The 24,294-nt window shown below is 35.9% G+C and overlaps 1 protein-coding gene across 8 annotated transcripts in view; it reads right to left on the reverse strand.

Annotated features, from left to right (window-relative positions):
- The window catches only part of SNX29 (sorting nexin 29), a 718,720-nt gene that overhangs the window by 630,907 nt on the left and 63,519 nt on the right, over positions 1-24,294 (reverse strand). For all 8 annotated transcript variants that reach the window (XM_074196446.1, XM_074196453.1, XM_074196450.1 and 5 more), the window contains 3 exons: positions 21,267-21,447; positions 19,142-19,266; positions 6,500-6,680 (listed from right to left, as the gene is read on the reverse strand). In XM_074196446.1, coding sequence (XP_074052547.1) covers positions 6,500-6,680; positions 19,142-19,266; positions 21,267-21,447 — 487 coding nt within the window. The remainder of the gene's footprint in view (positions 1-6,499; positions 6,681-19,141; positions 19,267-21,266; positions 21,448-24,294) is intronic.

Consider the following 24,294-nt stretch of genomic DNA (forward strand, 5'->3'; position numbering starts at 1 on the left):
GATGGGTAGTAGATACTACAAATTCAACAAAGAATAATTATAGAATCTGTAATCCAAATAACTTCCTGGATGTTCTCTTGGGAGGCCAAGTCATAAAAATCTAAAGAATACAATATATGTAAATGCAGTACGTAATAGAGCTTTAGACTGAGAGTCCAGATATTAAGGGTAACTACCATGCAAAAATTCTCTGAAAAACAGACCAAGATGCTGAAACCCAGAGTAGAACTATTGTTTGTGTAGTAGAACTACAAAATGGGCCTACTAATTCTACTAATTGAAGAGTAAATAAAGTTGCCAGAGACTTCTACAGACTCTTTAAGATTTCTTATAAACAGTTCTAGAGGGAAGGAGAAGAGAGCAGACCTGTGAATTTATCAGTGCTGGAAGTCAATTGAGGAACTCCCTCTACCGATGAGTATGAAAACTTCTCTGCAATTTGTTTTCTACAATAATATAGTAATAGAGATGGGCCTGGGCCACTGAGAAAGGACTTGTCCAGAGTCACATAGCCAGCAAGTGTCAGAGGTGCAACCTGAACCCAGGGATGTCCTTACACCACAGTCAGCTCTAATTTCACCACATCAATCTGAAATGCTCTTGTATGCAAATATTCTCGCTCTCTCACTGTATGCAAATATTTGCACATACATAATATAACAAATGTATATTCACAGAAATACTTTGAGCACAAAAAAACAAACACTAGAAGAATCTATGAGGCATGTATAGTTCTCAGGAGGATATGATTATCCCTAAGGGATATAATAAGATTAGATAAAACATGGTCCCTACTCTTCTGGAGTTTTCAGCCAAATATCAAGCTACAAATACAGATAACTATACTATACAATATTTCACACTAAGGATATTGTTGTTGCTACTGTTCAGTTGTTTCAATCGTGCACAACTCTTTGTGACCCTATTTGGGAATTTCTTTGACAAAGATACATGAATGCTTTGCCATTTCCTTCTCCAGCACATTTTACAGAACGGGAAACTGAGGCAAACAGGGTCAAGTGACTTGACCAGGATCATCGAGGTGGTAAGTATCTGAGATCTGATCTGAATTCAAAAAGGTGAGTCTTTCTGACTCCAGGCCTGGTATTCTGTCTACTGGACCACCTAAAATATTCCAGAAGTACAAAACAACAAAGTGTTTTGAAAGATCCACACAAGGTTGTTACTGGATTGTAAGGTCATAGTGTTGTCAGTTATAAAAGATTTAGAGATTAAAGATAGAAGGTTTAATGCCACTGAAAAGGTAAAGGAATTTACAGGCTCTCTAGAAATTTAAAAACTGCTCAGGATTTTATTATAACAAATTACTTCAAATATAGGTTAAAACTCCTAGAAAAGCAGTAACCACTTTAAGAATAGACTAGGTGAAGTTTGAGTGAAAGTGAGAGAGAGAGAGAGGGAGAGGGAAAGAGAAAGAGAAAGAGATAAAGAGAGAGAGAGAAGGGCAGGCATGAGAATTGGCTTAATCTGGCCACATGACTCAGGGGAGGTCCACAGTGCTCCATATAGCCTAAGAAAGAGAATGAGAAAAACCCATCCTGCTAGAGTCAAAGAAGAAGGAAGAAATAGCAGAAACAGCTGAGTTTCCTATTAAATACGCTTCTGTGGTTGGTTGGGCAAGGGCCGGTGCCTTTGGTCTTACATCTTAGACCAGGCATCTTCCAGTGGCAAACTATGTACTGATCTTTTCTGTCCCAAGGTGCTTTTAACCCCCAAGTTCAAAGTGTCACTTCCTGTCACACCAGCATCTGAGGCCAAGGTTAGGTGAAGGGGGAAATGGGGGACAAAATACAAAACAACAGGGTAAAAAGTGACAGGATACAATCAACAATTAAGGTCAGTTTACATCTCAGGAACAAACAGCCTTCCATAATTAACAAGATTTTTACATCATTAAAGCTACAGAATTTTGTTTCTGCTACATCCATAATTCTCTCATAATTTTCTGTATCAGTAGAAGACTTCAGGGAAGAGGTAGAATCTGAGTTGAACTTTAAAGGATAAGTAGTAAGTAGTTAGTTGGTTGGTTGGTTCTTGCCCTTCATTACTGAAGAAGACAAACTGACATCACTATAATGGAGACAAATTACACTGTGTCCTATTGGGCCTGAGCAGGATGCTCTACCACAGGCTGTGCAGATATAGTCCATGTGCACACCTGGGGTGTCTACTCTAAACTTACAGGTGACATGTTTCCTTTGAGCCGCTTCAATTGTGCCTTCCCCATAGAAAGTAGCACCCTCACAGATAAGGGCACACCACGCTGGGCAGTCCTGTGCCAATAGCTCCCATGCTGTGAAATCAATTCCAAAGTTTTTTTGGGTTTTTTTCCCTTTGGTTTTTGCAAGGCAAATGGAGTTAAGTGGATTGCCCAGGGCCACAGAGCTAGGTAATTATTAAGTGTCTGAGGCCGAATTTGAACTCAGGTACTCCTGACTCCAGGGCTGGTGCTCTGTCCACTGTGCCACCTAGCCGCCCCAATTCCAGAGTTCTTAAGAGAAACCTTCAGAGTGTCCCAGGATCACTTCTTGTGACCCCTTTTTGAGAGTTTACCCTGTGTGAGCTCTCCATAAAATAATTTTTTGGCCAAGTGTAGGTCTTCATCCTAACCACATGCCAGCCCATCATAGTTGTACTCTCTATAGTAATGTTGAAAGCGAAGCAGTTTAGTGCAAGAATGTCTGGCATCTTCTCCTGCAGGTGACCTTCAGAATCTTCCTAGGACAATGTAAATGGAAGCAATTTCCTGACATGGCACTGGTAGACTGTCTAAGTTTCACAAGCAGATAGCAGTGAGGTCAGTACAATGATTCTGTAGACTTTCAATTTGGTAGTTAGTCTAATACCTCTTCTCTCCCACACTTTCTTTCCAAGTCACCCAACTGAGTTAGCTCTGTCAATGCCTGTATCAACCTCATTATCAATGATTTAGTAGAGCTTTAAACCTCAAAAGAGAAGTTTCTTCATTACTAAGTGTGCAACATAGAGACAATGAAGCTTTATTTTGTTTTTTAAACAGTGGGATGATATAAGTTATTGGATTTGTGAGGACAAATTAAAAGAGGTTAGGCATTTTCTTCTTGGTCCCTCTTGCAATGTTGATCTCATCTTCTCCATTGGCTACTTCTTCTACACACATGCTCTTATCTACTGTTTCCTTTAAAAAAAGGCTCTTTGTGTCTGCTGTCCACTCACTAATCTCTACTTCCTTTCACTACTGAAGTTTTATAAAGAGAATCTTATGAAGTACTGAGTTTCACCCCCACTAGAACTGGAAATATTCATAAATATTCATAAACAAAGTGATTTGGGGGATATTGTTAAGGCAGTATTATTAAACCAAAGAGGATTGGACTAATGTACCTAGAAGATCCCTTCCCAATCGAAGATATATCATAGGTATTCTATGTTTGTTGTTTTTACTTCACTAGCCATTTCATCTTCAAACTTTACAATATGACTGCTATCTCAACTATCATACTACTCTCTCAAAAGAAAATGGCTTTTCCATTCCCCAACTGACAAATGGTCAAAGGATATGCAAAGACAATTTACAGATGAGGAGATCAAAGCAATCCTTAGTCATATGAAAAATTGCTCTAAATCATTACTTATTAGAGAAATGCAAATTAAAGCTTCTCTGAGGTACTACCTCACACCTCTCAGACTGGTCAATATGACCAAAAAGGATAATGATCCTTGTTGAAAGGGTTGTGGGAAATCTGGGACATTATTACATTGTTGGTGGAACTGTGAACTCATCCAACCTTTCTGGAAAGAAATTTGGAACTATGCCCAAAGGGAAGAGATGAAAAAGGGTAAAAACATCACTTGTACAAAAATATTATAGCAGCCCTGTTTGTGGTGGCAAAGAATTGGAAATTAAGTAAATGTCCTTCAACTGGACAATGACTTAGCAAACTGTGGTATATGTATGTCATGGAACACTATTGTTCTATTAGAAACCAGGAGGGATGGGAATTCAGGGAAGACTGGAGGGATTTGCATGAACTGATGCTGAGTGAGATTTGGAGAACCAGAAAAACATTGTATACCATAACAGCAACATGGGGGCGATGATCAACCTTGCTCATTCCATCAGTGCAACAATCAGGGACAATTTGGGGCTCTCTGCAGTAGAGAATACCATCTGTATCCAGAGAAACAACTGTGGAGTTGGACTAAGGACTATTACCTTAAATTTAGAAAAAAAAAAAAAACTGGAGCGGTTAGGTGGCGTAGTGGATACAGCACCAGCCCTGGAGTCAGGAGTACCAGAGTTCAAATAAAGCCTCAGACACTTAATTACCTAGCTGTGTGGCCTTCGGCAAGTCACTTAACCCCATTGCCTAGCAAAAACCTATAAAAACAAAAAAAGACCAAAAAAAAACAAATTTAGGAAAAAACTGATATCTTATTGTCTGATCTTGCTATCTCTTATACTTTATGTTTCTTCCCTAAGGATATGATTTCTCTCTCATTACACTCAATTTGGATCAATGTATACCATGGCAACAATGTAAAGACTGACAAATTGCCTTCTGTGGTGGTGGGGGGAGGGAAGTAATATTAGGGGAAAAATTGTAAAACTCAAAATAAATAAAATCTTTAATAAAAAAAAGAAAATGGCTTTTTATCAGTTCACATCTACCTTTTCATTTTCGTAACACTTGATCCTACTAGCAACTTCCTTTTTCCCTAGTATTTTCTCTGCTCCTAGCATCCAAGACAGGGGACTCTCCTAATTCTTTCATCTCTTTTCTCTCCTCCAGCTGCTCTTCTTCCTCCTTGCTGCCTAACCAAAGTCCTGTCTTCAGTCCTCTTCTCAGAGATCTCCTTTCAATGTCTACTCACAAGGCCTAGTCTAAGAGAATGTCTCAAAATTGCTACTTCTAGCACCAATATCTCTCCTGAACCCTAGATCTATATTTCCAGCTGCTTATTTGATATCTCCACTAAGAAAATGGTTTCAGAAGTTGAAAAGTCCTTGGAGATAATCTTATCCAACCTCATCATCTCAAAGATGAAAAAAAACTGAGACCCAAGGCCACAAAGATTGTAAAAAGCAGAGGTAGGATTCCAAGCCTAAATTCTCTGATTCTAAATCTAAGGCTCTTTATACCCATACCACACTGCCTCTTAACAGCATCTAAAACTTAACATGTCAAGGCCAAACACCATAATTTTCACTTAAAAAAACACCAATCCTCCTGAAAATTCTTTGTTTCTGATAATGGTAAAGCCATTCATATTCAATTACTCATGCTCAACACCTCCATCATTGATCTTTAATCTCTGTCTCTTCCTCTCCACATCTAATCAGTAGCAAATCCTGTTGAATCTCCTTTCAAAATCTTTCCCTTTCATTGTCTTCATTCCATTCTGCTACCTCTCACTTTGGGCCTTGGTTAACCCCTCAACAGAGATATTATAACCTCTTAAGGCATCCTAGCTTCAATTTCTCCTATAAATTATACAGAGATTAATCTTCCTAAAGCTTATCTCTTCTCATTCAATTCCTCCCCAACCCCATCAACTTGAAAACTTTCAGTCACATTCCACTGTCTAATAAATAAATTCTAAATTCCAAAACCTGGCTTAAAAATAATTATTTTTAGGAAATCATTCCAGTATATCACATTGAAGTTAGGTTCCAGAATGCTGCCAATTTGTTATAGCAAAAGAGGGGTAGTAAAAGATTAGGATATTCCACTTTGTGAGAGGAATAGATGGGAACTTGATGACTCTTCACCAATCTTAAATCCAAGTCATTTATTAAACTATCTTATATTTAACTTCTGAAATAAAAATTCAAATAATGGAAAGAGCCTTGGACTTGTAACCAAAAGGGCTGAATTTGAATCCTAGGTTAATCATTTACTCTATTGTATAACCTTGGATAATTTAACTTCTCTGGAACCTCACTTTCCACCTCTGCAAAACTGGGATAAAAATGTCAGGACAGCTTAGGCTCAGGACATTTAAAGGGCTTTAAGAAAATTATGTATTAAGTCCAGTTGAATGATAAAATATAAGTTAGCTATTATCACCAGGAATGTTAATAGGGACATTAATAAAGCATACAATCTATAAAGAAAGGCAGAACATCAGATCATATACAAGTCTCTTCTTAATTTCTAAGAATAAGACATTTCAAAATAGCTCAAATTAAATTCTCAAGGAAATAAAATTTACATTTACTTCTAAAGAAAATGGTTTCCCCATCTAAAAATCCTTGGATTGTATACAAGAGCAGGCCTCCAGGGCATCCCCTACAGCACCCCTCACTCAAATCCAATTCATGTGTTCTTCTCATGGCATCACCTCCCTGATGTCATGATCTTCTTTGAGAATGAAGGTCAACCATTATTATTATTATTATTATTATTATTATTATTATTATTATTATTATTATTATTATTATTATTATTATTATTATATCTAAGGAGCTGCTTCAAGCCCCTAGACACCCAGTTACCTCAATCTAATTCTGTCTGCTAGGAGCATGTGGATGTAGCGCTCCAAGGAGTGTTCATTGAGGGCACAACGCAGCCAAGCTCGCCCTCTTCCCACATCTGTGCTGATGTTTCTCAGGGAGTAGAAGCGTTGTAGTTCATGTTTATTCAGGACTTCCTTCACATAGTACCAAAATACAGGCTCTGCAAAAGGTAAAGTACAGGACCATCATCATTAATGATGCCTAGAAACTCTTTTGTAAGGTACATTCATTCTCCTGTGGAATCTGAGTCATTTTGGCAACATATTAATGAATTGCATAACCAGTCTTATCATACCTAGAGGCATTCTTTCCACAGAATAGCTCTCTTTCAGGAAAGGACTGGCCAAAAGGAATTTGTTATGTATAATACCTAGATTATTCAGCCAAAATGTAGTTTTTAAAAATACCTGATAAACCATCTGTTCATCAATCACACTTCAAATCAAAGGACTCCCATCCAGTATAGCCAGTCTTTCTAGAAACTGTAATCACCTACTAATGACCTTGAATTCAGGTGAAACATTCCCAGCTGTGTTCTCACCCTTCAATTTAGGAAATTGCTTACTACTATGCAATTTTTCTATACCTTGTCACTAGCAATGTTTGAGATGATAAGAATAATCCCAGGAGAATTCCACTGCCGCTAGCAAATCTTCAGTTCACTCACCACTTAATTCATTCAGAATCCAAAATTTAATTTAGGAACTATGATACTGTCTAATTTGCATAAAGCTAAATCAGTTGCAAAAGTGGGCAAAGATTATTAGATGACCAGGATCTCTGAAAACCAGCTTCCAAAGAATAGAGAGATACAGAGACAAAGACAGAGTGAGTGAAAGAGAGAGAGACAGAGAAAGAGAGAGTTGTCCAAGGGCAGCAATATTCTCATTGAACTGGAGGTCTTTCCAAAGTTGTCAATATTCTTCAAGTTTAATTAAAAACATATGATACCTGAAAAACTGCAAAACTGACTCTAAATCTGTATCAGATGGGAATCTTAGTGGAGAAGATCCAATGTGCCCTCCCTGCAAAGTTACATAGGAAAAGAAACCCCACCACCAGTCTTTCCTTTAAAGAGGAGTAAATTGGATGCTCATACCTCAGAAAAAATACCGAGAACAAGTTTATGATGCTACATTGTCTACATTGACAATCTACATTGTCAGTAATTCATGAGCCCAATGATCAAATTGTAATCCAGATGCAAATAACTGAAGTTCTAAGAAAGCAGATCTTCCTTTGAGGATCTTAACTTAAAATGTATATTACCTTAAAATATACAGTATTTGTACAAAAGAAAATAACTTCAATCCCCATGCCAGATTTATGGAGCTGAAATGAGTCACCCATATTTAATTTCTGTATGCTCCAAAGGACAATGTCTTCTATTTACTATGGCCTCAGTAAAAACAAATCACTATTGTTTCATTTCATGGTTTCTTATTTTAAAACTGTTTACTAACATGTAACTGAAAAAATAAAATAAAATAACATTTAAAAAACTGTTTACTAATATATTTAAGACCACTTATTGGATGGTGAATGACTGCTAAGAATATATTTTTGTGTCAGTTCCCTTTAGATTCTAGACCTTTATCAATGGTTCTTGATGGAAGAAATTTTCCCCAATGTATAATTTTTTCTAATTATTCTAACTGCATTAATTCTGTTCATTCTAAAACATTTAATAAACAAAAAATATCTAAAATTAATTCACATATTACCCACACATAATAAAGATTCAATCTTCCATTCTTCTCTAATTTCTTATAATGTGATTATTTGGAGCTTATTGTGGAATATGGTATAAGTTACTTGTCTAAAACCCAACTTCTACCAAATTATTTTTCAGTTTTTTCCTAACAAGAGATCTAAGGGAGTCCTCTTCCCAGTACAGTTGATTTTTGGTTTACTATGTCTCTTATCTCACACTAAGTGCCAACTGTTACAGTTCTTGTGACTAGATGACAGGTATGACATAAAAATTAGACAGTCTTTGTATTAATAATATTCATAACTAAGATGTATGTAGTAGCTTAAAATTTGCAAAGAATATTATGTAAAACTAATTCATTTAAACCTTCCAACATTCTGTGGAATAGGTATTATAAGTAAGTTAATAAGTATTTTTAAGTTCCTATAACTAATTATCAGTATTATGCTAAAGTCTAGGGACAGAAATAAGGTAAAAGATACTCCCATTCTTTCAAGGAACTCCCAATCTAATGAGTGTTATTTAACCCTATTGGTAAAGAAATTAAAGACTGGAGAAGTGAAGTGAATTTGCCCATGTTCATACAACTACTAAAAATCAAAGGTAAAATTTAAACTAAGGTCTGCCTAACAAGGGGATCAATCAATAAATATTTATTAAGTGCCTGGGGTAGGACCTGTGCTAAGCTCTGGGGGTTATGAAAAAGGACAAAAGATAGTTCCTGCCATCAAAGAAGCTGGCTCAATCTAATTGAGAAGACAATATGTAGACAAATATATACTAAGCAAACTATGTATAGGGAAAATGGGATTTAACTAACATAAGGTTAGGTACTAGAATTAAGTGGGGTTGGTGAAGGCTTCCTGCAGAAGGTGGGGTTTTAGTTGGGACTTAAAGGAAGCCAGGGACAGCAACAAGCAGAGATGACAAGGGAAAGCATTCCAAGAATGGGGAACAGTCAGAGAAAATTCTCAGAGCTGAGAGATGGAGCATCTCTTTGATGAAACAGCCAGGAGCTAGTGTAACTGGATAGAAGAGTATGTATTACAGAGTAAGGTTTAAGAAAGAGTAAGCCATTTGGTGGCTAAAAGGGAGATGGACACACCAGAAGGCTATTAGAGGGAGGTGATAAAGGCCCTGCAACAGGAAGGTGGTGGTGGTGGCAGTATCCAAGCAGAGAAGAGGGAATATTCAAGAGAAGTTGCAAAGATGAAATTGTCAAGTTTTGGCAAGGATGTGGAGTGGCAGAAAGAGAGATAGTGCAATGTCCAGGTTGAACCAAAGCTTGTGAATATGAGGGACTTGGAAGACAGTAATATTAACAGGGAAGATGGGATGAGGGGAAGGGTTTAGGAGGAATGATAGTGATTTGGTTTGGGGTACACTGAAGTTAAGATGTCTACAGAATGCAGAAATTGTAATCTGATCTAATCATTCTAAAAAAACAAGGTATAACTATATCCAAAGGGTTATAGAACTATGCCTACTTTTGACTCCATAATACCACTACAGATCAGTATCCCAAAGACATCCAAAAAATACAAAAAAGGAAAAGGACCTTTATGTACAAAAATATTTATCACAGTTCTTTTTCTGGTGGCAAAGAAATGGAAATTTGAGGTAATGTCTATCAGTTGAGGAATGGTTTGAATAAGTTGTGACATATGATTGTGATAGAATTCCACTGTGCTATAAGAAATAATAAACAAGATGATTTCAGAAAAGCCTGGGATAAAATTTACATGAACCTCAGCAAAGTGAAGTGAGCAGAATCAAGAAATCAATGGACAGAATAATAGCAATAGCAATTGTGAATGACTTAGATATTTTCAGCAATGCAATGATACAAGACAGTTCTGAAGGACTTATATGAAAAATGCTATACACTTCCAGGGAAAAAGTGATGGGAGTATGAATGCAGATTGAAGCAAACTTTTTCTTAACTTTATTTTTCTTGGATATTTTTTTGGAAGGTCTGCATTTTCTTTTGCAACGTGGCCAATATGTAAATGTTTTGTATGATTTAACATTTTAACCTATTTCAAATTGCTTGCCTTTTCAATAAAGGAGGAGAGCAGAGAGGGAAGAAAAGAGAACAGAGAATTTGAGACACTCTTTTTAAAAACTAATGTTAAATTTTGAGATGATGAACTATGATACTTAGCAATATAATGATCAAAGATAATTCTAAAAGATCTATGATGAAAAATGCAATCCACATGCAGGGAAAGAACTCTGGAATTTGAATGTATATCAAAGCATACTATTTTTACCTTTTTTAAATATTTTTTTGCATTTTCCTTCTGGTGGTTTTTTCTTTTTATTTCTAATTCTTCTTATATAGCATGATTAATATGGAAATGTGTGACATGACTGTACATGTATAAACCATATCAGATTACTTTATAAACTAGAATCAGAGGAGGGAAGAGTAGGAAGGAGAAAACGTCACAAAAGTGAATATTGAAAATTATCTTTAAATATAATTTTAAAATAAATTTAAATTTAAAAAACTAGTATTTTAAAAAACTATTTTTACATTTAATTAGAAAAATATTTTTAAATATATGTCAACTAAACAGCCAGGTCATGATATCTGAAAGTCAATAATTCATATATAAGACTGGAGGTCAGCAGAGAGGCCAGGACAGTAGAAATGATAACCATTAATATAAAGATGGCAATGAAATCCATAGGAGCTAATGAGATTACCAATTGAAGTATTAAAGAAAAAAATAAAAGATGACCCAGGAGAGAAACCTTAAGATTGATGCAGGGAGTTATGACATGTGATACAGGGAATTATGTACATAAGAGATTTGTAATTAGAAACAGATTATTTAATCCTTTATATTGTTAAATTTTGTAAAAATGTTATCTGCTCCTGTGATATAAATTGATTGCTATTGCTCCAAAGTTAAATGCGAAATTTGTAGTTTCCTCATTCCCAATCCCCAACTTCCAACCTTGTAGCTGATTACCTGATTACACATAGAGGGGGAGAGATTTCCCCTTTTTTCCAAAGTCTCCAGACCCTTCTGAACAGAAAATGGGCAAGACTATAAAAACCTGGCTTAAACTCCCCTCTTGGTGAGCAGATTTCAGTCTCCGCCCAGCCAGCTTTCCCAGGCTGGCTGTCTCTCTTTCTCTCAGTCTCCCAAACAAACCTAGCCTAGTCTTTTGTTATTCTGAGTAGTTTACAAATCCCTAGCTGCTTCTCCAGGAGCAGAAAAGGTTTAAATCTGTACACTTTGTAGCTTCCATTAACAAATCCTGAAGGGCTGTGTGAATTATTTCACTGTTTGAGACATCTCAGTCTTAAATTGGGGATACCAAAGCCCCACCAACAGGGTCACTCAGGCTATTCTGACATGTTTCTCTAGAACAGGGAGAAATGATGAATATAAGTGAAAAGAGAACTGTATCTATAGAGTCTGAAGATCCAAGTTTGAATCCTATTTCTTCCCTGTGTGACCTAAGTCATTTCATCTGGTTGGACCTCATTTCCTCATCTGTAAAATGAGAAGAATGGCTAGATGATCTCTAAAATACCTTCCAATTCTACCATATGGTTCTATAAATCACTATTAGTTTTCATAAGTTCCACAAGGTCAAGGATCTTGTTTGACCTCATCAACTTAGCACTTCCTCCAGCACCTAGCACAGTGTCTTGAATGAACTAGGCACTTAATAAATGCTGGATGAAAGTATTAGTTTAACATGACTTAAACAACCACCAGACAAAATGGCATGGATGAGCATTAGATTGAAGCAAAACAAATGACTTAGGAGGACCAAAGTGAAAAACTATCACCAGCTGGGAGGAAACACAGTAAACTAATTTAAATAATTTGCAAATGGTAGGCAATATTACTAGGATGAGAATCCAAGTTTCCTACCTCCAAGTCAAGGAACCACTACACCATTCTACTTTCCATTAAATATTCATCAAACAAATGAATCCAGAATACTAAAGAAATACTAAAGGAAGGGCCTGGCTGGCTGGGCAGAGACTTTGAAGTCTGCTCACAAAGAGGGGAGTTTAAGCCAGGTTTTTATAGTCTTGCCCATTTTCTGTTCAGAAGGGTCTGGAGACTTTGGAAAAAGGGGAAACCTCTCCCCCTCTACGTATAATCAGGTAATCAGGTAAAAGGTTGGAAGTTGGGAATGAGGAAACTTTACAAATTTTGCATTTAACTGCATGTATAACTGAAATCTATAATTAAATTAAATACATTTGAACTCCATTATAGCATAGAGGTCTTTATCAGATAGAATACATAAAGATTCATTCATTGAATGAATTGATTCATTCACTGTGATGATATAATCTGACCTTATTTTACAGGACCAAAAACTGAAATCTATGCAATTTAAGTAGCTAGTAAAAGTAGAGCCTAGATTGCAAGATGTTGGCCAGGACTGTCCAAAATGGGCTTGTGAACCCCATGCAACCTTTTATGCAGTCACCTGCGGGTTTACCAAATACTTTAGTAAACTAAGCCAAGCTACTGCAAAACTCTCACTAAGATAGGAAATCAAAATATATGACCTATTGTTTCAATAAAAACTTTTAAAGTAAGGTTAGACAGTCCTGACATAGGCAATTAAATGTTTGCTGAATTGAACCAAAGTCTCCAGTGCTCTTTCCATTACATCATAAAACTATATTGTACTTTCTATAACAGCATTAGTAAAAAGTCCAACAAAAAATAGTTCAATCTTCTTTTAGCACCCTTATAAATGGCTCCCATTGTGCCCCATTTTAACAAAAAGTTGAAATCTTCCCCACCACCAATTCTTAGGAACTTGCAAAACTTACCTAACTTGAGTTTCATTTCCCTTTATTACCCCCAATTCACCATCTGCTAAAAATGACAAGTCTAAAATGTCCAAAACTCTTACAGCGGAGTAAATGCCCTAGAGAGCTCCAGGATGAATGTTCAAGCCCTAAGCAATCTTACACTGTTAGATCTGTTATCTGCATTCATCTTTTATGCATCTAAAGATGTTCTTTACAACCTCAATAACCATCCTTTCCAGGATTATCCCCAAGAAGAAATGTTTTTATACTTTCAAAACAGAAATTTTAGGAGAACTGAAATTGTTAAAGGAACAGGAAACAAAAAAAAAGTAGACTTCCTCTTTTGATCAAAAAAGATCAGTAGAGGTGAAGGTTCCACTTATTATAATGATCCTCCATTTCTACAGATATGGTTTGAATCCCAAATTAGATTCCAAGTTTCAAGAAACTGAGCAAACTTGTACTAATCCCTGCAGAATCTGGTGCAATTTACTTGCTCAATCTATTCCAGAAGCATGAAAGGGAGAGATAAAGCATATTCCCTAGGGAAATGTTTTATCACTCCACAAAATGTCAAATATGACCTTTTCTTACTCTTAGTAGCTGTGGAAGTGTTGTCTATCCACCAAGTTTCAAATGCACCAATGAATCTGCATAATGTCATTGATTACAGGAACTCCTTCCAATAATAGATTGCAACCCATTCACACCTATCCATGCTGAGAAGAAAACCGTCCTGTCCTCCCACAAATCTGACTCAAAGGGGATTGCCTGGCATGGTGGGAGCTTCCTTTTAGTTTTCTTAACATTGGATGGATATCAGTGGTACATGTGAATTGTCCTTCACTAGTGCTATGTGACTAGTCCATGTTTTTTCTAGTCATTCTTAGTTTGAAATCATTTACACCATTTCTCCTCTCTAATTTCTCATTGGTAATGTTATACAACCTGTTAATAATCACCACTTCACTATCCTTTGCCTTGTGCAAGTTTTCCATAAATAGTCTTTTAGTTAAACATTTGGCATGTGTACTATATGATCAGTGCCTACCCCAATAATACTCTGCATATCCACATATAATTTCTTAGCTATCTTCAAAACTATATTTTGTCCACTTTCTTATCTATATGTTCATAATATAAAATGTGTTCTGTATGCAGTCTCTGTTCAACAGAAATTTTACTGCAAAAAATCAAAGTACAGTCTAGATTTGTTACTTTCTATGAGTGTCATGCTGAATGAGCAAGCAATCAGTGATTTTTATTGAAAATTTTTTTCAGTTTCTGATTGGATAACCATCACAAATGAATGTACTTGTTTTCCACAAAAAAAAAAAACCCACCTGTGTAGCAAAGTTTCTTTAATTCAAATACCTCTGCAATTTGTGATACTTTAGATAAAGGGTAGGTTGAAGCTTACTTTGACTTATCTAACTAATCCTTTCTTAAAAGATAGTAGAGGGGAGGCTAGGTGTAGAGCACCAGCCCTGGAGTCAGGAGTACCTGAGTTCAAATCCGACCTCAGACACTTAATAATTACCTGTTTGTGGCCTTGGGCAAGCCACTTAACCCCACTGCCTTGAAAAAAAAAAACTAAAAAAAGTACAATTTACAAACAACTGACACAGAAAAACTAAAGTCATTCTATTTCCTATAATAGGTCCTATAAGGCCCTCAATGTACAGTAATTGGCCACAACAATTTTATTCAAATCTTATGTTTGAATAATAAAATATTTCTTTTTATATATTCCATAGTTAAAACTCTTCACTAACTCTAACTGCTTTTAGCCATAAGAAAGACTGAATAATAATCAGGAGAGGTATTAAATTGATGTTACTTAATGTCTCTATACCGCTCTGAGTTTGGCCTCAGAAAACCAAATCAAACTTGCATGAATTGATGCTGAGTGAAATGAACAGAACAAGAAGAACATTATACACCCTAACTACAACCATCGGTGGAATAATCAGGGACAATTTTGGGGGATCTGTGATGGAGAATATCCTCTGAAGGAATTATGGAGTTTAAATGAAGAACAAAGATTATTATCTTCAATTTTTAAAAGCTGTCAAATGTATCATGTAATTTAGCTCTAATGTTTTCTTTCTTCCTTTTAGATTTGTTTCTTCTCTCAACACATTCAGTTTGGATCTATGAGTAACATGGAAGCAAATGTAAAGACTATATCAGAGTGCCTTCTGTTGGGAAGAGGAAGAAGGGAGAAAAAAATCGTAAAATTCAAAACCCTGATTGTTAGAAACTACCATTGTATGTAATTGGAAAACAAATATTTATGTAATTAAAAAAATCAAAAGTCTAAAGATTGCCTCATAATTACGTAGACTCAGACAAGGTAGGTGCCTTCACAAGAAATAAGTTACTCATTGGTATAGGCATTCTTCTGCTAATCAGAACTCAAATCATTTTCTTCCTTTACCAACCTTCCCATTATTTAGTGTAGGTTAATTTCTCTTCAAGATCTCCTTCAATAACTCAAGCTATCCATTTTTCTAACTACATCAAAAAACTTCAAAAAGTCTTTTCTTGATATTTCTGTGGCAGTCCCTACTACTCTCTCTCAATACTAAGGGTTTTTTCTCAGAACATTTTATTAAATGCATAAAACACACAAAATTTCAGCGGAAACTAATCATATTAAAGTAAAGTTATCAAAATAAATTTTAAAACTTGTCAATGTTTTATAGTTAAGACCTTAACTTAATTCATATTTGTTCATGCTTTTCATTTGTCCCATATCAAAAACTTTCTAATCACAGGTGTGCCTCTTCAACTCCTTCTAGAGTACAAATTAGTGAGGTCTGATTGATGAACATTAGAAGGGATCAAGTTTTCTTGCTCTTCTCAGATGAATATCATTTAGCATGCTCTGAAGATTGAATTAATATAAATTAAAGAATTATAATTATAAAAGACATGATGGCAAACTATCAAATGTCTTCACATTTTTTCCTAATTTGCTCCAAAGCTACCAACACATGTTTATCGAAATAAAACAAAGATAATAACTTTGATAATGAATTAATCTATTTTTAATTCATGAATACAATCCAGCTAGACTTTGATGAGGAAATAGGAAAGATAACGCAAGGGCCAGAGATAACTTTCAGAAATTGTACTTGGTACTCTTTGATAGAACTAGGTAACTTTCCATAGCCATGTACAAAAATAAATGGTTGGGGGCAGCTAGGTGGCACAGTGGATTGAGCACCAGCTCTGGAGTCAGAAGGACCTGAGTTCAAATCCAACATCAGTCATTTGACTTTGGGCAAATCACTTAATACCATGACCTCACAAAAACCTAAATAAATGAATAGATGAATGGATAGATAAACAGGCAGACAGAGAGATATATGATTGCATATGAATAGAGTCAAAGAATTTTCAAAGTTCAAACTATGACCAGATTCAGACCCTGCCCTATGAGACACCTACATAATATGGTGGTAGTGATGGTAGTCCTTCATTTTTGAAAAGGACCAGTAACATCATGAGGTGATAGCTTGATTTGCTTGTAAATTGGATTTAAATGAGGAAGAATTGCACAAAGTTGTCAGCTTACTCTCCTTTTCTCAATCATTTAAGTCCAGTGGCACCATAAAAGCATCTTAGAAGTCTGAACAAGCTCTATGTGGGCTGCTTCAATCACTTTTATGGCCACTGAAACAAACTGTTTTCATATACCATACTACAACTTCCTGGAGTCACAGGTGAGAACTGAGGGGCAGGTAGACAACAAAGGTGAATGGGCAGCCTTGAAATGGGTTCAGAAAGCCCTCATACTAATGATGCTAGATCTCCCTGATACCACATATGATATATGGTATATAATATGTGCTCCTATCTAAGGAACTAGTTTCTTTTGCAAGGGCAAAAGGTCTCCTTTAGGCTCAGATCTGAGAATGACTCCTAGAGGAGTTAAAGGAAAGAAAATAGGAAACAAGTAAGTGGAAATCTCTCTAAACTTTCAATTCAATTTAAAGAAGAAATAAACATCTTCAATGTGGGGAACACCATGATGGAACTTACAAAGTTACAACAATAAGTAAGACACTGACCCTGTTTCTCAAAGAGAATTACTGTTAAATGGAAGAAAATTACATTAAGACAAATAACAATAAAAAATAGAAAAATAGAAGTATATAAGAGAAGCATAAAGTGCTATGCCAAGGACATTGAAGGAAAGAACATTTCTAAACAAGATGAAAGAACCACAGAAAGCTTCACAGAAAGTGACAATTGGTCTGGGTTGTGAAAGGTAAATAGGATTTTTAAATTAGCAGAAAAGGTCATGGAAGACATTATAAAGATAGGAAATAGCATGAGTTAATAAGCCCAGGACATGTACAAGAGATGACAAAGTAGTTTACTTTGGCTGTAGTATAATGGAAGTAATAAAGACGTAGTATGACATAAATTTATTAAGATAAGGAGGTATGAGTTTGTAAATGACATAGAATAAGGCTAAAGAATTTAGACTTTGTCAAATTCAATTCAAGTCAACAAACATTTCTAAAATATTTTCTGTATGCAAGGCACTGGAGATAAAAAAAAAGACAAAAACAAATAGCTCCTGCTTTCAGGAGAACTTTCTACTGATATATGAGGCTCTAAAGAGTCACTGAAGCCTGGAAAGACTGGCATGAATTGATGCTGAGTGAGAAGTGCAGAAACAGAGGAACAATGTACACCATAACAGCAACATGGAGTTAATGATCAAGCTTAATGGACTTGCTCGTTCCATCAATGCCAATAGCTGATGAAAATTTTAGGGGATTTGCGATAGAGAATACTATCTGTATCCAGAGAAGGAACTGTGGAGTTTAACTGAAGACCAAAGCTCATTATCTTCAATTTTTAAAAGCTGTCTTATGTATATGTAAATTTGTTATCTCTAACGTTTTCTTTCTTCCTTTTGGATGATTCTTCTCCCACATGTTCAGCTTCAATCTATACTTATGGATGGAAATGTAAAAAAAAAAAAAAGAGTCACAAAGGTAAAGAGTTTGATTTCTAAAACTGAGAATTGAAATGAGTCTATCAACAAACATTTATTAAGTCCAACTATGTGCTGGGCTCTGTGGTAGATAGGCAATAGTGACACAATGCCTAATTTCAAGAAGTCTGAATTCTTTCAGGTAGAGGAGAAAAAAGGAAAGGGAGAATGCAAAAGAAAAAAAGAGTAGAGGAAAGAAAAAGAGGTAGGAGCCAGGAGTACTGGGTTCCAATTTGAGTTCTGCCACTGACTGGCTTGGTGACTTTGGGCTAGACATTTCCCTTCTCTGGGCCTCAGCAATCTGATCTATGAACTGAGGAAGTTGGATTGGATAATCTCCCAGGCTCCTTCCAGCCCTGGCATAGTCTATGATGCTAAATATTTAACAGTTTTGGTATGAACTTTCAATAGAAATTGGACACAATTTCCCCCTGTGAAACAATGGCAATCATAAGACAGCACATTTTAACTAGCAACAGCACACATTGCCATGATGCTTAGAAAGATATTCAGATCTTAAACTAAGTTGGGAGGCATATACACAAACTACTTTTAAACCATCACTGACTTCTTCCCCAGAACTGATGTAATTATAAATGACAGCTTCAAAGTAAACAACAGTCTAAATAAGTAACAGGAACTGGAGCATGGCACACATGATGACTTTCTTTAGCGAAAACAAATGATCATACAAGTCATACAAAAACTATTTTAAACCAAGGCCTTACTTTTTAAAGACAGAATTATTAAATATCATGCTCTTTACAAGCACAAATTAAACAAAGTATTAATTTCTGTCACCTGCTATACCATATTTATGAAATAAATACATTTTACACAAAATATCCTACTGCCATATCTTAGTTTGTGTTCAGAATCTAATGTGGCTTTGAAAATTCTGCATTAAAGAATAAAGATGAATGAAAAAGTCCATTCAGCACTGAATTGTTTACTGAATTAAAAAAATCTTACAATTCAAGTTATTATTCTCTACCCCACACACACCCCTTCCATGTACCAAATGCCTAGACAGTCATAAGGGAGGGGGCAAATTGTCAAGCCTCACTCCCCCAGCATAGGCAGTACCTGTCTCTGTCTTGCTAGAGAATCCTGCTGCCTGTTTGATTGCTGCTGCTGTCAATGCTAATCCTCGGCTCCTCTTCAAGCCATGCTGTAACACAGATTCAAACTGGGCACACAGACAAGTCACTCTGCAACAGAATAAATGATCAATCAAACCATTATGTGAAGAGAATAACAAACACATCAGCAGCAAGGTCCAGGCAGACACAGGCAGCAGCATGCTGAAGCAAAACTCTTGGTAATTAAATTCTCTGCGACTTTTATCAGAAATGACTGATTTATGTGAAGTTTACTGAATGCATGGGAGTATCACGTAGACTAGTCATGTTCATCATACTTATTAAAACAGTGACAACAATTTGTAAGACAATGGAAATGAAAGTTGTACAAGCATCAATAGAAGAAAAAGCCAATTTAGAAACAAATCGGTGGATGTGGGAGTGTTAATCATATCCAATTTACAAGTCACAAATTCACAAGCTCTAATTTGCCTAACACATTTGCAGTTATGAAATTATATTTTCCCGGATTGAATTCACAGTGTACCAAGGTAGAAACTGTATGTAACTTCATGCCATGCTACACCCATTGACAAACAAAAGAACTTCCAAATTCTTGCTCCTTGCTTTATTTTAGGTCTCTGATGTTTGCCCTTCATTCTCAAAGATGACAATGACAAGCACATTAATTGGATTTGAGTGAGGAGGCTGTTCTAAGTCACTAGTCTCACTTCCTCCCCCAGAGCCATCTGGGTCCAGTGGCCAGCTATGAATCAGGATGATTGGAAACGGCCCTGTGTGCAATCAGGGTTAAATGACTAGCACAAGGTCACATAGTGTTTGAAGCTAGATTTGAACTCAGTTCCTCCTGATTTCAGGGCTCTACTCACTATGCTTTCTAACTGCTCAAGGTAGTATGGTGCTAGGCCTGAAGTCAGGGAGATTTAATATCCTGAGTTAAATGATTTGTCCAGGGTGGATAGAGCTCAGGAGGATCTGAGTTCAAATCTAGCCTCAGACACTTAGTACCTTGACCCTGGGCAAATCTCATAATCCTGTTGACCCCAGTTTCCTCATCTGTAAAATGAACTGGACAAGAAAATAGCAAACTAGTATCTTCACCAAGAAAACCCCAAATGGAGTTATGAAAGAGTCAGGCACAACTGAACTAGGTATCTTAATACCTAGTGAAAGTCTTTTATCCAATGAGGGGGAGCTCTGTCAGACACCTGACTCAAGAGTTTAAGAGTCTCTACACCAAGAGTTAAAACCTCTTCAGTGTCATGGACACCATGATGAAGACTAGGTGGATCTCCTCTCAGGATCATGATTTTAGATGCATAAAATAAAATTACTAAAAAACCAGAAATACTGAATACAGTTACCAAAATATTTTTTTTTAAAACAAGTTCTCTTAAATCCAAGTCATTTATTAAACTGTCTTATATTTAACTTCTGAAATAAAAATTCAAATAATGGAAAGAGCCTTGGACTTGTAACCAAAAGGGCTGAATTTGAATCCTAGGTTAATCTTTTACTCTATTGTATAACCTTGGATAATTTAACTTCTCTGGAACCTCACTTTCCACCTCTGCAAAACTGGGATAAAAATGTCAGGACAGCTTAGGCTCAGGACATTTAAAGGGCTTTAAGAAAATTATGTATTAAGTCCAGTTGAATGATAAAACATAAGTTAGCTATTATTACCAGGAATGTTAATAGGGATATTAATAAAGCATACAATCTATAAAGAAAGGCAGAACATGAGATCATATACAAGTCTCTTCTTAATTTCTAAGAATAAGACATTTCAAAATAGCTCAAATTAAATTCTCAAGGAAATAGAATTTACATTTACTTCTAAAGAAAATGGTTTCCCCATCTAAAAATCCTTGGATTGTATACAAGAGCAGGCCTCCAGGGCATCCCCTACAGCACCCCTCACTCAAATCCAATTCATGTGTGCTTCTCATGGCATCACCTCCCTGATGTCATGATCTTCTTTGAGAATGAAGGTCAACTATTATTATTATTATTATTATTATTATTATTATTATTATTATTATTATTATTACTATTATTATTATTAGATCTAAGGAGCTGCTTCAAGCCCCTAGACACCCAGTTACCTCAATCTAATTCTGTCTGCTAGGAGCATGTGGATGTAGCGCTCCAAGGAGTGTTCATTGAGGGCACAACGCAGCCAAGCTCTCCCTCTTCCCACATCTGTGCTGATGTTTCTCAGGGAGTAGAAGGGTTGTAGTTCATGTTTATTCAGGACTTCCTTCACATAGTACCAAAATACAGGCTCTGCAAAAGGTAAAGTACAGGACCATCATCATTAACGATGCCTAGAAACTCTTTTGTAAGGTACATTCATTCTCCTGTGGAATCTGAGTCATTTTGGCAACATATTAATGAATTGCATAACCAGTCTTATCATACCTAGAGGCATTCTTTCCACAGAATAGCTCTCTTTCAGGAAAGGACTGGCCAAAAGGAATTTGTTATGTATAATACCTAGATTATTCAGCCAAAATGTAGTTTTTAAAAATACCTGATAAACCATCTGTTCATCGATCACACTTCAAATCAAAGGACTCCCATCCAGTATAGCCAGTCTTTCTAGAAACTGTAATCACCTACTAATGACCTTGAATTCAGGTGAAACATTCCCAGCTGTGTTCTCACCCTTCAATTTAGGAAATTGCTTACTACTATGCAATTTTTCTATACCTTGTCACTAGCAATGTTTGAGATGATAAGAAGAATCCCAGGAGAATTCCACTGCTGCTAGCAAATCTTCAGTTCACTCACCACTTAATTCATTCAGAATCCAAAATTTAATTTAGGACCTATGATACTGCCTAATTTGCATAAAGCTAAATCAGTTGCAAAAGTGGGCAAAGATTATTAGATGACCAGGATCTCTGAAAACCAGCTTCCAAAGAACAGAGAGATACAGAGACAAAGACAGAGTGAGTGAAAGAGAGAGAGAGAGAGAGAGAGAGAGACAGAGAAAGAGAGAATTGTCCAAGGGCAGCAATATTCTTATTGAACTGGAGGTCTTTCCAAAGTTGTCAATATTCTTCAAGTTTAATTAAAAACATAATGATACCTGAAAAACTGCAAAACTGACTCTAAACCTGTATCAGATGGGAATCTTAGTGGAGAAGCTCCAATGTGCCCTCCCTGCAAAGTTACATAGGAAAAGAAACCCCACCACCAGTCTTTCCTTTAAAGAGGAGTAAATTGGATGCTCATACCTCAGAAAAAATACCCTGAGAACAAGTTTATGATGCTACATTGTCTACATTGACAATCTACATTGTCAGTAATTCATGAGCCCAATGATCAAATTCTAATCCAGATGCAAATAACTGAAGTTCTAAGAAAGCAGATCTTCCTTTGAGGATCTTAACTTAAAATGTATATTACCTTAAAATATACAGTATTTGTACAAAAGAAAATAACTTCAATCCCCATGCCAGATTTATGGAGCTGAAATGAGTCACCCATATTTAATTTCTGTATGCTCCAAAGGACAATGTCTTCTATTTACTATGGCCTCAGTGAAAACAAATCACTATTGTTTCATTTCATGGTTTCTTATTTTAAAACTGTTTACTAACATGTAACTGAAAAAATAAAATAAAATAACATTTAAAAAACTGTTTACTAATATATTTAAGACCACTTATTGGATCGTGAATGACTGCTAAGAATATATTTTTGTGTCAGTTCCCTTTAGATTCTAGACCTTTATCAATGGTTCTTGATGGAAGAAATTTTCCCCAATGTATAATTTTTTCTAATTATTCTAACCGCATTAATTCTGTTCATTCAAAAAACATTTAATAAACAAAAATATCTAAAATTAATTCACATATATATATATATATATATATATATATTACCCACACATAATAAAGATTCAATCTTCCATTCTTCTCTAATTTTTTTATAATGTGATCATTTGGAGCTTATTGTGGAATATGGTATAAGTTACTTGTCTAAAACCCAACTTCTACCAAATTATTTTTCAGTTTTTTTCCTAACAAGAGATCTAAGGGAGTCCTCTTCCCAGTACAGTTGATTTTTGGTTTACTATGTCTCTTATCTCACACTAAGTGCCAACTGTTACAGTTCTTGTGACTAGATGACAGGTATGACATAAAAATTAGACAGTCTTTGTATTAATGAAATATTAATAATATTCATAACTAAGATGTATGTAGTAGCTTAAAATTTGCAAAGAATATTATGTAAACTAATTCATTTAAACCTTCCAACATTCTGTGGAATAGGTATTATAAGTAAGTTAATAAGTATTTTTAAGTTCCTATAACTAATTATCAGTATTATGCTAAAGTCTAGGGACAGAAATAAGGTAAAAGATACTCCCATTCTTTCAAGGAACTCCCAATCTAATGAGTGTTATTTAACCCTATTGGTAAAGAAATTAAAGCCTGGAGAAGTGAAGTGAATTTGCCCATGTTCATACAACTACTAAAAATCAAAGGTAAAATTTAAACTAATGTCTGCCTAACAAGGGGATCAATCAATAAATATTTATTAAGTGCCTAGGGTAGGACCTGTGCTAAGCTCTGGGGGTTATGAAAAAGGACAAAAGATAGTCCCTGTCATCAAAGAAGCTGGCTCAATCTAATTGAGAAGACAATATATAGACAAATATATACTAAGCAAACTATGTCTAGGGAAAATGGGATTTAACTAACATAAGGTTAGGTACTAGAAATAAGTGGGGTTGGTGAAGGCTTCCTGCAGAAGGTGGGGTTTTATTTGGGACTTAAAGGAAGCCAGGGACAGCAACAAGCAGAGATGACAAGGGAAAGCATTCCAAGAATGGGGAACAGTCAGAGAAAATTCTCAGAGCTGAGAGATGGAGCATCTCTTTGATGAAACAGCCAGGAGCTAGTGTAACTGGATAGAAGAGTACATATTACAGAGTAAGGTTTAAGAAAGAGTAAGCCATTTGGTGGCTAAAAGGGGGATGGACACACCAGAAGGCTATTAGAGGGAGGTGATAAAGGCCCTGCAACAGGAAGGTGGTGGTGGTGGCAGTATCCAAGCAGAGAAGAGGGAACATTCAAGAGAAGTTGCAAAGATGAAATTGTCAGGTTTTGGCAAGGATGT

Source organism: Macrotis lagotis, chromosome 8 (genome assembly GCF_037893015.1).
Source record: "Macrotis lagotis isolate mMagLag1 chromosome 8, bilby.v1.9.chrom.fasta, whole genome shotgun sequence".
NCBI classification, from domain to species: domain Eukaryota; kingdom Metazoa; phylum Chordata; class Mammalia; order Peramelemorphia; family Peramelidae; genus Macrotis; species Macrotis lagotis.